At 37.5% G+C, this 13614-nt stretch overlaps 1 protein-coding gene across 8 annotated transcripts in view; it reads right to left on the bottom strand.

The window, feature by feature from the left end:
* KCNIP4 (potassium voltage-gated channel interacting protein 4) overlaps positions 1-13614 on the bottom strand; it is a gene marked incomplete at both ends in the record, with an annotated part of 439123 nt that overhangs the window by 50174 nt on the left and 375335 nt on the right. For 3 of the 8 annotated variants that reach the window (XM_084285597.1, XM_084285596.1, XM_084285595.1), the window contains one exon: positions 3123-3224. The exons of 4 other annotated variants lie outside the window; for them this stretch is intronic. In XM_084285597.1, coding sequence (XP_084141723.1) covers positions 3123-3224 — 102 coding nt within the window. Of the gene's footprint in view, positions 1-3118; positions 3225-13614 lie in introns of all 8 variants that reach the window. One more of the 8 variants, XM_084285598.1, reaches the window with a different exon arrangement.

Raw genomic sequence — 13614 nt, 5'->3', positions numbered from 1 at the left:
TATTTTTTATATGACAAAATATTTAAATGGGCTACTGTTTAGAAAGAAAGTGACTTAACTGGAAACAAGATGGTTCACAATTTGTGAATCATCTGACTACCTAGACAGACATCTATAAGCTCTTCATGAAGTTAGATCAGTAGATGTAATAACTAGGCTAGATACATAGGCCACAGAACCAGGCTGAGCACAGTCTGGTATATCCTTAATGATGAATGTTTATACTTTGTTTTAATGATTTGATAAAAATATAGAAGACTGCAGTAAGGTGCTAATGTTAGTTTTCTGTTAATGAAAATATTCAACAGTCTAATCATGCCCTACTTCTGTAAACACCTTGTAGATAGAAATAATCTATACATAATATCACAGTGAATTTCCCTATAACATGCCAACTATGATGATTAAAATACTATAGCATTCATGAGTCAATTGCACTTTATTTATTTATTTATTCATACTTTAGGCTAGTTATCCAGGCAAGAAAAAATATTTATAGTTATGTATACACACTGAAAGTGTGTGAAAATATATGCGTTTCTACATAGGACTTTCATAATTTATATGGCATTAATAATAATAATAAAATAGTTATTTCAGTTCTCTAGTTACTTCAGCCTAAGAAAGTTAAGGGCTTATTTATTTATTTATTTATTTATCCATCCATCCATAAAAGGCATATTTATCCATATATGTCAATTGAGAAAGAGAAGCAAGTTCATATTCAATTCTTTGTATATTAAATACACATTCTTATTTATGTCATTAATGAATGTCTTTCTTCCAGTAGAGACAGTTTTTAATGTATTTGCCACAGGAACTATGCTTTGAACCTTTCATAATTCATTAAATTACAAAATGGTAAAATCAATGCAAAACCCAGACATACTCTTCAAATAATGACTGCTGGAGAAGCAAGTCCAATCTTAGGGTTCAGTTCATGTCTGTAAAATTTGTCTACATGCATTTCCCTGCACAAACCCCAAATGATATGTCCGCTACTTATATAATAATTACATGCACATGCACTTCAAAACCATTCAAAGCCATTCTTGAGAATGGTCCTTTCTCTAGCATATACATTTAAATATTTAGCTAAAGAAGTATAGATTTAATTTTAGGTTTACCAAAGTAAAACACACAAATAAGGAATAGCACTCTTTGAGATGCTTTGTTGAATGGGAATCCTGAAATAAGTTTTTCTTTATTATTCAAATCATATTTTTCTGCATATATTCATAGAAAGTAAGCACAGAATTGTAAATTCAGGGTTTGCATTCTTTCAACAAAATACTTGTTTTAAAAATATTCCCTCTAAAATTTATAAAGAATTTATATTGTGAGGTTGTCATTGTAGGTAGTGCTGACTTCATTCCTAGTATATTCGAATTTTGTTTCTTCCAAATGAGCAGAAATCAAATAGCACATTATGTCAAAATGGGACAATAACAATGTTCATCTACAATTTAATATAATATTTTCATGTAATATAATAGTCTCATTTAAAACAGCATTTCATTATTTACAAGAGCACTGAGGAAAATGCTGACTGTATCTTATCTTTCTACTATATGGTTATCAAACATGAAACATTTGATGCAAGTTTTACTTTGACTTCTTTTCTGGCTTACAAAACACTCACAGCTTGATTATGCATATTTTGCATGGTCAAGGCTATTAAGACTGATTCTAAATATTTTCACGTTACCTGTGCAGACTAAAATGTTGCATAGAGATGTGCAATGAATAAGGATGTGTTGCTCTTTGAATACCTTCAAACAAAGGGATCAAACCATCCATTACTTTTTAGTCTAGGACTATGTCATGTCATGTAGGTGAAAGCAGCTTCTACTTAATGAATTAGTATCAGCTGTCACTACAGTGACTGCCCTTTTTAAGCTACCTGAGTTCCCAGTAAAAACACATCAGCTGAACCAACCATGAAAAAGTTACTGTGCATACAAATCTTTAGTGTTTTTCATCTTTAAGATCTCAAATAGTTAGAAAGGAAAGAAAACACCACAGTCTATGCTCTTCTATTCACTCTGCTATTCCATTTCACTGCTTTTCACGTGCTGTTCCATAGAAGAAGGAAGCGCATGTGAAAAGCAGTGAAATGGAATAGCAGAAAGAAATCCTATATCCACATCACTGAAGTCTTAGCACTTAATAAAGGGCCTATGTTTATAACTTAGTGGCCTCAGGTTGTCCCATGATCACTGGAGAGAGGGAACTGCTCTTGGAGGCTTTTCTTGCTTTAGATTGATTGATATGCTTTATCAAGAATAGGATATGGGAAGCATAGGGACCATTCAGCTTCTATTTGTAGGTGCTCAAATTAGTGCATAGAATTAAGACAAATTAATCTTTACTGAATTGGGTAAAAAGGGATATTTTAGTATCAGTTACAGAGGACAAATGATATAGGGAGACGTTAGTATTATTGCTGTAATTTATCTCTGTCTATGGATGGATGGATGGACAGATGGATCTGTCCGTCTGTTTGTCTGTCTCTTCCCTTTTATCTCTCTGTTAGCCACCCAGGAAGGATCTTATTTTCTTACAGCATAGGATCAGGACAGTAAAGGAAATGTCAGTGTGCTTGTCCTTTAAGTACGTTGACATACTTTATTTTCGATATATTTTTTTCTTTTCCCCAGACATATACTTTAGGTGTCACTCCCTTTACAGTTTGATGTTACACAGTCAACTTGCAGAACCAAGCCCTTCCTCCCAGATCAGTAATGCCGTTATTATCCTATGTACCGGACTGTACATACATAAATATACGCACACATATACAAAAAGCTACCACTTTGTAAGTGCATTGAGATCAGGCTTTTAACTTCTGTAAACCAGTTTTCAGCTAGGTTGTCGAGCATAAGTCCCAACCCAGCAGTTTGTGCACAGCAGACCCTGGCACTGGTATCTTGCCAGCATACTCCGCACAGACAAATCTATTACCAGCCCACAAATCTGTTCATCAATCCTTTTTAAACCTCAATAGAGCATACAGTTACTTCAGCAGATGACTTTCAAATGAGCAGCTAATGAAAGTATAAATTTTGATGCATGCAAACCTAAAAAAAAATAAAAAAAATCAAATGAAAAATAAAACTTGCTTTGAGTAACAGGAGATGTCGTTTTGGCAGCCGAGCAGGGCAAGAGCTTCATAAGTCGCTCTTTAATGCTGCGTTTGGTACTGTTCTGAGCGTAGAGGAAACCTAAAAAATATATTATCAGGACCGTTAACATAGTCTTGAGAACAATTTCTGTACATGCTGAAGAGTTTATCATTATAGCAGTATCCTGATAGGAAAAGGCCAAACAGACAGCAGCCATCCTGAATTGCAAAAGGCAACCAAAATTTTTGAACAGGACAACAAAATCATTTTGTGCTTGCATCTTTCCAGCATAGGGGATGTTTTGTACACGTACATCTCTGGAAAACTTCTTATAAACCCCTTAAGTTATAAGCCACTTTAAAACATCTAACTATGGTATCAGATTATATATTTGAAACAACACAAGGAGAGTCTTTGCAAAAGTTTTAATGTTAAAATAGTTTAAAGACTTTTAAGTCTATTTAATTACTTACTTAATTTTTAGCCAAAAAGTGAAAAACAACACAAAACAAAACAAAACAAAACAAAACAAAAAAAACACACACACAACTAACAAAACACATAAATAAAACTTCAAAGATATCTTTTGTTGTCCTTTCTGTCAGTCTTCTACTTCCAAACCTGAATTTTCCTGTATCATCCATTCAGCAATTGTGATAACCAGCCTGGTACTTTTGCCTTTTCTGAATAATTATATTTATAATATCTTATATTTATTGAATATAAGTATCAACCATGATGTACAGCCAGTCTTCCTTTTCTTTAATATTTGTCATTCTACATATATATAGTTACAAATATTATTTAAGTTTTCATCTTCAAATATTCATGGCTGAATAGTTAATGTTCATGTGCCATAAAGTAGGTAAACAGTATTATTCTTATTTACTACAAAGGAAATTGTCAGAGTAAATGTCTGTGACATCTAACTAACCATTTCATACAGAATGGTTAATACAAGCAAATGTCTTCTGCCTGGATATTTGCTGTAAATGACAGACTTAACATCTGCAGAACAGCTGACTAAATGATTTGTGTTCCTGGGAAAAGTAAAGCTTAGTTTGAACACTAGGCAGCTCCTGTACTTTTCATCTGAACTGCAAGTGGTCAAACATGAACACTGTTCTGCAATGACTCTTGCTACAACAGCTAGAATGGAATGCAAATCGGATGGTGCAAGAAGCGGAAGACAAGACTGAGTTCCTGTGCTAGTGGTGCAGTCACCAGGACTAACCCGGGTTATTCCAGTTGCTGCACTTGTGCTGAATACTGGTATTCATGGCATTACATGGAATAGTTTCCTCTCTGTTACCAAACTAGACCAAGCAGGAACCTCCCACACTTAACACCAACTTCAGCTTGCAGGCAATCTTGAAAAAGTGTGTACTTTATTTGGGAACAGAAGGAGGGAGTGAGAAGGCTTTAAAATTTTTAAAATTGTAAATGAAATAAAAATATTTGTCAGTTTGTATACAAGTAAAATATTAGAGAAAATTAAATTAAAAGAAAGAAAAAAAAAAAAAAGAGAGAGAGAGAGAGAAAAAAAACAGGAAAGACTCAACCAAAGCCCTAAGAAATCAACAAATTCATAGTATCATAGACTGGCTCGGGTTGGAAGGGATGTTAAAGATCATCTAACTCCAACCTCTGTTGATGCAGCCCAGGATGCAGTTGGCCTTCTGCACTGCAAGCACACTATTGTTAGTACACAAATTCTGCCTCCAAGAAAACTCCAGCTCTGGCAAATGGAAGAAAAATCCGGTTTTAGAACAAGGTCAAATGAACCTACATGAATTCATGAATTTCTCTGGAAACGTAAAAGCTATTTATTACAAAAAAAATAAGAATGAATACACTTATTATTTGTAGCAGTGAACTGTCAGTTCAACTGAGAATCATGCTGCAGGTAAAAGTATAAAATAAAAGACTCTGTGATCTGATGGGTATCTTAAATTTCACTTTTTTTTTCTTTTTTTTTCTTTTTTTTTTTTTTTTTCCTGATCTCAGCTGGCAGTGTCTGGAGTATCACACTATGTCTGTAATGTACAGATTTGAATGCAAAGAATCACAGAATGGTCAAGGTTGGAAAGGACCTCTGAAGATCATGCGGTCTAACAAGCAGGATCACCTAGAGCACACTGTGCAGAAAGGCATTCAGGCAGGTTTTGAATATCTCCAAGGAAGGAGACTCCACAACCTCTCTGGGCAACATGTTCCAGTGCTCTGTCACCCTCACAGTGAAGTGCCCCTCATATTGAGTCAGAACCTCCTGTGCTTCAGTTTGTGCCTGTTGCCTCTCATCCTGCCGCTAGGCACAACTGAAATGAGAGTTGCTCCATCCTCTTGACACCCTCCCCTCAGACATTTATTCATGAGGTCTTCTCTCACTCTTCTCTTTTCCGGGCTAAGCAGGCCCAGTTCTCTCAGCCTGTCCTCATATGACAGGTGCTCCAGTCCTCTAATCATCTTTGTAGTCCTCCTCTGGACTTGCTCCAGGATCTCCATGTCCCTCTTGTACTGGGGAGCCCAGAACTGGACACAATACTCCAGGTGTGGCCTCACCAGGGCTGAATAGATGAAAGGATCACTTCCCTTGAGCTGCTGGCAGCACTCTTCCAAATGCACCCCAGGATACCACTGGCATTCCTGGCCACCAGGGCACATTGCTGACCCACGGTCAGCCTCCTGTCCACCAGGACTGCCAGGTCCCTCTCTGCAGAGCTGCTCTCCAGAAGGCACTTTGTTTATCTTAAAGATTATTTTCTTCTTTGGGAATTCTCCAAGCATATACATAGTCCAGAAATGTTTACTTCTGTCTTTTTGAGTTCAGGTTTGCAAAGTTTTATTGTCCTTGTATTAGTTATTTAATTACAAAGCTCCACAACCTATGTAATTACTGAAGATGTATTCAGCATTTTGCAAAACCTAAAGGGATGTGTTATTTCCAAACGTTTTGAAGCTCAGGGCCTTAATTAAGCAAATTTTTTTACTACTTTCATGCTCACTCAAGAGATCACAGAACTTAATGGAAAGAATATGGGCTTTGCAGGGGTATGAGCAAGGTCAAAAATAAAACAACGTGGAAGAAGGTAATATCTGAGAAGTAACAAAGGAGAACAATATAACTTCTATACTCATTTTTAGCAACTCTTTTAAAACCTTAACATTAAGAACAGAGCAGAGGCTAAGTGGTGTATCTTCTCATGGTACAATGGAGCACTGTGATAGCTTTTTGCTTCCAGTGAATGCAGTGAGTTGAATCTGCAACTACTGCAGTCCACTTTCATGACCTCCCAAACAGTACTACAACTCTTACTATGATTTTTCATGAATGAAGGACTCATGCCACAGAGAAAGTATGTCGGGCTCTGGACGTGTACTGAGTTGGTGTACAATACATGCTGAGACACTAGAAAATGCTAATTAAGATGACATACTGTAATAATTTCAGTAAATTTTGTATCAGTTTGTTCAGCTTAAAATAGGCTGTGGAAAAACTGTGATGACTAAGACTCTAAGATAGACTAAAATCTACTGTTTATGTAGTAAGAGATTCGTATCTTATCATTAGTCTTCAAAATGGATATTCATGAGGATGTGGAGAGCCATTAAGCACCAATGAACTTATAATGACAGGCTGATGTTATTTCATTTTAACTAATACATAACAGAATAATAGTAATTCTTAGCCTGTGAAGAGATATTCAGAAACTAAATTTTCCAAAATTTTTCTTGATTTCATTTGTTTAATAATGTGTTGATTAGAAATTTCATAGCTGTTATCCCTAGCCCAGTCAGCCACAAACTCCTCTGTGCTCTGTGACACTTCTATTCAGGTTAGTTAACTAGGGCTCCTTGCTCTTTGGTTTAATAATTTGTTCCTCTGTAATGAAAGTTAAATCCCAAGACACATTTTTCCCTAGAATTCACTGTGGGAGTGTCCTAAAACTCATCTCCATATCACACCACCTGGATTACCTACTTACTTACTTACTTACTTACTTATTTATTTATTTATTTTTGTGGTCCCAAGAGGTGCTCAGACTTCATATAAACTTCTGCAACTAGAGCATGGCTTACATGCTGTCATATTTAGGCACTGCTGTATTGACATACGTGCTGCATATACATAGATTTTAGGTATTCTACACATATTTTAAGTGTGACTGCTATTTAGCATGATTTATATCTGTAGTTGCAAGAGATAACAAAGCAATTTTTCAAAACTCTGATTTACAGAGATGTAAACCAGAGAACTGTTCTACTATATGAGGAAAAGTATAATACAGATAGTACCATGCATACACATAACCAATACAATTGCTTTATTAATCACTACTTTTAAAAATCATACTTGGCCAAAAGCGTCCAAATCATTGTTTTGTGTGCTGTCATAACTCCAATATCACAACATTAACAGGCAGATGTAGATATGACACTGCTGGTTACAAAAATATATACACAAAGCAGCAGAGAAATGTTTACTCTTGAAATAAAATATTGGTGTAGTCAGAAAAGAGTGTAAAAGATAAGGAAAAAAGTTGTGCTAGGGTATAAAAATGATGAATCATAAGTTATGACTGATTTATAAATTGCCATATATTTGTAATCACAATATATCTATACCTAGACTAGACCTATGTTAAGTCTTTCCATGTTTATTTTCTTCATACATATGATCTCTCCTTTAGAAAGGCACTACATACTGCATACTACCCTGCTGTTACAGACAGGTCAGACTACCCCAGGAAAGAATATCAAGCCAAGGGATCTTTTCAGGAGTTTTCAGAGGCAAAATATATATTTTTCTAAATGCAATTGTTTTCATTTCAAATACTTCATCAGCATGAAAACAAGTGCAGGTAGCCACTTTTTGTTGGTAGAGATTTCTACTCAGCAGAAGGGACTTCTGTCTGTCTTGCACCCACAGTATGTGCTCAAGGTGGACTGTGACTGCTGTGGCTGCCCTTCCTTCAAAGTCCTGCACACCCTTTCTTGCCCACAACAAAATCCCTCTGTTCAAAGCAGCTCTCTCCTGCCTTGCCTCCTGACTCATTGCTGACTTTCTATAATGATTTCTGAGTGATAAATTTCAACCTAGAAGGCACACGCATCAGAGTACTTAAAAGAGCTTTTGGGATTGATAATCATCCTATTTAACAGGAAGTTCAAAAACTAGGAACAATTATCACAACAAAATTCTTCCTCAGTGTCACTGAAAGAGAAAAGTCACCTGTAAAACTAATTCTTTGTTCACATTCTTTCATTCGTGGATTTTTACTTCTCTTTACTTTCTATATTTCACAAAGTTTCTCTACTTTATTTGGCAAAGCCAGCTGATAAACTTCCACTGTTTAAGACTTTCTCCACTTTTTACTCAGCAGTATTTGCAAAAACTGGCCACATCCCATGCTTCAGCAGTACAGCTAAGCTCCCAGTAGTGCTGAAATCTGTGTTTTGTTCACTTTGGGGATTTTAAGTCTTTTTGAGAGTCTTAATAAATATATATGTATATATATTTTATCATAGTCTAAGCAAGGTGGACATTACAGTAGGAGTAAAGTAGGCTCTACCACTATGCTCTCTGGATATCTCAATGGCAGTCTCTCTGGTCAGTGAGGAACCTCAGGCCTGGTATCAGTGATTGTTAGTGAGAACCCTTCCAAGCACTCATTTGCTTATGGGATGCATGGCAAGCATGACAGCAAGAACTTGTAAAGAAAACTTTCTAAAGAGTTTGAATAAGTAACTGTGATTAAACAGTGATAACAAAATAAGTTTATCTGGATTAGTGAAAATTCACTGACTTTTGTGATAGAGAAAAACCAACCAATGCTTCAATCAAAAAGAAGGATTGGTTACAAATGAAGGACTACAAAAAAAAAGTGATATTCAAGAATAAGAAAGCAAAGAGAGGGAAATACTGTTGGGAAAAGACTAGAAAGAACATCTGTAGAAAAAAGGATGAATCTATCAAAGTGAGTGACAGATGATGGAAAGGAATCAAAAGCATGATATTAAGTGAGCTGTAATGAAAAAAAGAAGGGTTCAGAAAATAAAGAGACAGAAAAATTAAAAAAAAAGAAGTTGAAGAGGAGTTAAGAATTAGAATGAAAAACTAAACATGGAGATATAAAAATTTGTGAGAAAGCTTTCAAATATTTATTCCCTCCATATATCTATCTTATCTTAACTGTGTGTATGGTGTATGTGAACATGTTCAATGCTCAATGCAGATATGCTTGTGTTTTCCAAGGAGTATTCATTTCTTGAGAGCCCCTGAAAATTGGTAGAACAAGTGCTACTGATCTACTTTATGATTTAAGAGTTCTGCTAATTGTTTACTAGAGACACTGTAAAAAGGAAGCAAAAGTTACTGTATGGAAGACAATTTAACCCAATGATTTTTCCCTATGGATTACAGTATACAAGTGATCTTAGGTGAACACAACATGAAATGATTATGGAAATATAAATCAAAATTTCCTTGACAGTTGTATGGTGTTCACAGATATTGATAATTTCAATTAAAGTGACTCTACAGCTAATAGTCTTGAGACATTATTCTGGGCCATAACTTCAGAAGATTATAATTGTATGTAATGTGATCTGGCAAGCTAATCCACGACGTGATTGTAATGGTATGTATAAGGTGGGATTGTCTGCTTCATGAGGGTTATCTGATCAAGGACCTTTTCAATGCAAAAGGGGATAATACATAAAGGAAAAAGAGATAAATAAGAATATGTAGAGACACAAAACTGTTTTGTGAAGGTTGACCAAAGACTAAAATTCTGCAGCTACTCATTGAAGTGCCATCAAGAAACTCCAAGGATAGATTTGGAGAGAGTCAACATGGATTTTGTAACTGACAAGTAAGGGGAAGCAATCAGAACATGAAGATTTGGGATACTTGGGGTATTCCTGTGGGACTATGCAAAATTTATGAAGGAGTTTTTAGGAGAAGGGATTGGAGAAGGAACAAAAGGAAGAATAGACAGAAAGAGGTATAAAACAGACCCGCTGCGTGTAAACCATTGTTGATCAGCACACTTATCTGTGCCTGATCACGGCAGTCTCTGTCCTGTCTTATTCTTCTTAACTTTCTTAACTGTCTCTCTGTGCAATCTCACTTTCTCATGTGCATGAGTGCTGCAAGGATGAGGTGCCAGCTACTGGGGGACCACCATGTATCCACCGTGTGATTTGTGTCCAGCAAATGCAGTCAGACCAGGGGTGTAGGCATCCTTGGCCAGTGGTGTCAGCTATTGGAGATGTGGGGTGTCTCAGCCCCAACCATGAGATTGAGAACAGTGTGTGTCCCCAAAACCAGCTGGGGAGAACAGCGTGGGTGACAGGTTGCACTGGTGGCTAGAGCAGGGCTAGGCTGGGCTCCAGTGGACATCAGGAAGAATCCCTGCTCCCTGAGCTGATGGAGGCAACAGCCGCTTATAACATCCCTTAACAGCAGCACTGTACTTTACAGAGAAGAGTGTTTTTACACTCATTAGGAAAGTTAGATAAAACCAGAAAAAGATACTTTTAATGAATAATTTCTGGAGCATGTCTTCATAGTGTTCACAATATTATTCAATTATTCTGAGAGGAAATAATTAACCTGTAGTGCTCTAGGCTATCATTGCATTTTTTTAATGCTTTATATGAATTTAGTTCTCATGAAAGCCATCTCACCGAGAGCTCAGAGAACTTTCACAAAACAGTGAAATGAAAACAGCACACACTTCTCAATTCTGTTTAACTACCCCCAAGTGAGTCAGCTGTGACCTAGATCATTCTGATGAAGTTCACTTCCAAATCCACTGTCAAAGTCAACAGCAGAGCAGTAGTTCCACAGAGATCAGTAGGATGTGTCTAGAGTTTAAGTCTTATATTTATTTTAGGACTGCAAATTTTAGTGGTTTGGGTAAAGCTCATTTTTGATTTAAAATGGTAGTGACATTGTACCACTTTTTACAGGGGTCACCAAGCCTTGACAGTCTTGAGGTAAAGTGCTCTACATTCCATTGATGATCTGTATCCTGCTTCTGTAAAAATAACATTTTTGAACAAGGCAGAAAAGAGGCACAATGAAGTAATGAAGAATACACTTTTGTCTTTTGCAAACAGATTTCAAGAAACCAAATCCAGTGTCATTCATTATGTACTTCATTAAAAACAAAAAACAAACAAACAAACAAACAAAAATCAGGATATAAAGTAGAAATAGAAGAACATCAGTCCAAACCTTGCTTAGCTATTAGCATTTTCCTGTTGATCTAAGCAAAAGAGAGAAAAAGAGGTATTCCAAGATACTTTCTGAGATTACAAATTGCTTTTATTGCAAGCTTTGTTCATGAGTGTTTGGAAAGGCATCTAATTTCAGCTAGGGGATATAATGTATAACAAAAACATCAAAATTATTATGTAACAATGGACCAAAAAATTTTAGATGATTATATGCTGTCATTACAATGAGATTTATCTAAATCATGCAAAGCTATGATTAAAAATTCCAGTAATCTATTTCTGCTATTTTTTTCTATGAATTACAAATATAAAGTCTGGTTAATTTACAGAGCATTATCAGGAGAATTAGAGCAAATTCCTTTCCCTTTCCATGGACAAAACCCCAAATAAAATTAGTTGCTTTGAAAAAACGCATATGAAAGCTGAGTAATAAATTTGACACCAGATAACATAAAACATTAGAAAAAAATTCAACCGATCACTGTCTTTCCGTCCTGATGTTTTGCTAACCTTTGCAAAGGACTTAAGGGAGTAGTAACACTGAAATATGAAAGGTCACTTAGTGAATAAGTGTAAACCTTTATTTTTGGGCTGCTTTTTAAAGACGCTTTCCAGTATGAACACTTGCATACATAGGCGCATACAAACTCTACAAACCACAGCATTCTGATTTTGATTACAAGTACTTCCTGTGGTTGTGGTTGCAATTCAGACTGCAAGATAAGAGGTATAAACTACTGCAAAAGGTGGGGCTTTTGATTTCATTGTCCTGATTTTGTAACTATATAATTATTATTTTTTTCTCCCCCTGGTTGCAGGGCTTCTTAGTACTGGCCAGTTTCCCTGGCACTGAGGTCAAACTGACAGGCCTATAGTTTCCCAGGTCTACCCTCCGGCCCTTCTTGTAGATGGGCGTCACGTTTGCAAGCCACCAGTCAACTGGGACCTCCCCCAATAGCCAGGACTGCTGATAAGCAACTTGGCCACCTCCTCCACCAGTTCTCTCAGTACCCCTGGGTGGATCCCATCTGGCCCCATTGAGTTGCGTACATCCAAGTGCCGTAGCAGGTCGCCAACCATTTCCTCATGGATAGTGAAGGCCACATTCTGCTCCCCATTCCCTTCCACCAGCTCAGGGTACTGGGTATCCAGAGAGCAACTGGTTTTGCCGCTAAAGACTGAGGCAAAGAAGGCATTGAGCACCTCCACCTTTTCCTCATCTTTTGTAACTAAGTTCCCCCCTGCATCCAGTAAAGGCTGGAGATTCTCCTTAGTCCTCTGTTTAGCACTGATGTATTTGTAAAAACATTTTTTATTGTCTTTGACGGCAGCAGCCAGATTGAGCTCCAGATGAGCTTTGGTCTTTCTAATTTTGTTCCTGCACGGCCTCGCAACATCCTTATAGTCCTCCTGAGTGGCCCGCCCTCTTTTCAAAAGATTGTAAACCCTCTTTTTTCTCCTAAGCTCAAGCCACAATTCTCTGCTCAGCCAGGCCGGTCTTCTTCCCCTCTGGCTCATCTTTGGGTACGTGGGATCAGACCACTCCTGCGCCATTAAGATTTCCTTCTTGAAGAGCACCCAGCCTTCCTGGATTCCTCTGCCCTTCAGAACCGCCTCCCAAGGGACTCCACCAACCAGTGTCCTGAGCAGTTCAAAGTCGGCCTTCCATAAGTCCTATACAGTGATTTTACTGGTCCCCTTCCTGGCTTCTCCGAGAATGGGGAACTCTACCATTTCATGGTCACTCTTCCCAAGACAGCTTCCAGCCACCACATCTCCCACCAGTCCTTCTCTGTTTGTGAAGAGAAGGTCTAGTGGGGCACCTCCCCTGGTAGGCTCACTAACCAGTTGCGTCAGGAAGCTATCTTCCACGCTCTCCAGAAACCTCCTAGACTGCTTTCTCTGGGCTGTGTTGTGCTTCCAGAATATATCTGGGAAGTTGAAGTCCCCCACGAAAACAAGCGATGACGATTTCGCAGCTTTTGTCAGCTGCCTGTAGAACTACTCATCCGTCTCCTCATCCTGGTTCATCCGTCTATAACAGACCCCCACCAGGATGCTTCCCTTGTTGGTCTTCCTGCTGATCCTAACCCATAGGGACTCAACCTTATCATTCCCAGCCTCAGGTTCCACAACATCAAAACTCTCTGATATAGAGAGACACACTACTACCCCTTCTGTGCTGCCTGTCCCTTCTGAAGAGCCTATAGCCAGACATTGCAGCACTCCTGTCATGAGAGTG

Source organism: Netta rufina (genome assembly GCF_964035555.1).
Source record: "Netta rufina genome assembly, chromosome: 4".
In the NCBI taxonomy this organism is placed as follows: Eukaryota; Metazoa; Chordata; class Aves; order Anseriformes; family Anatidae; genus Netta; species Netta rufina.
This window is presented reverse-complemented; position numbering and strand designations above follow the sequence as displayed.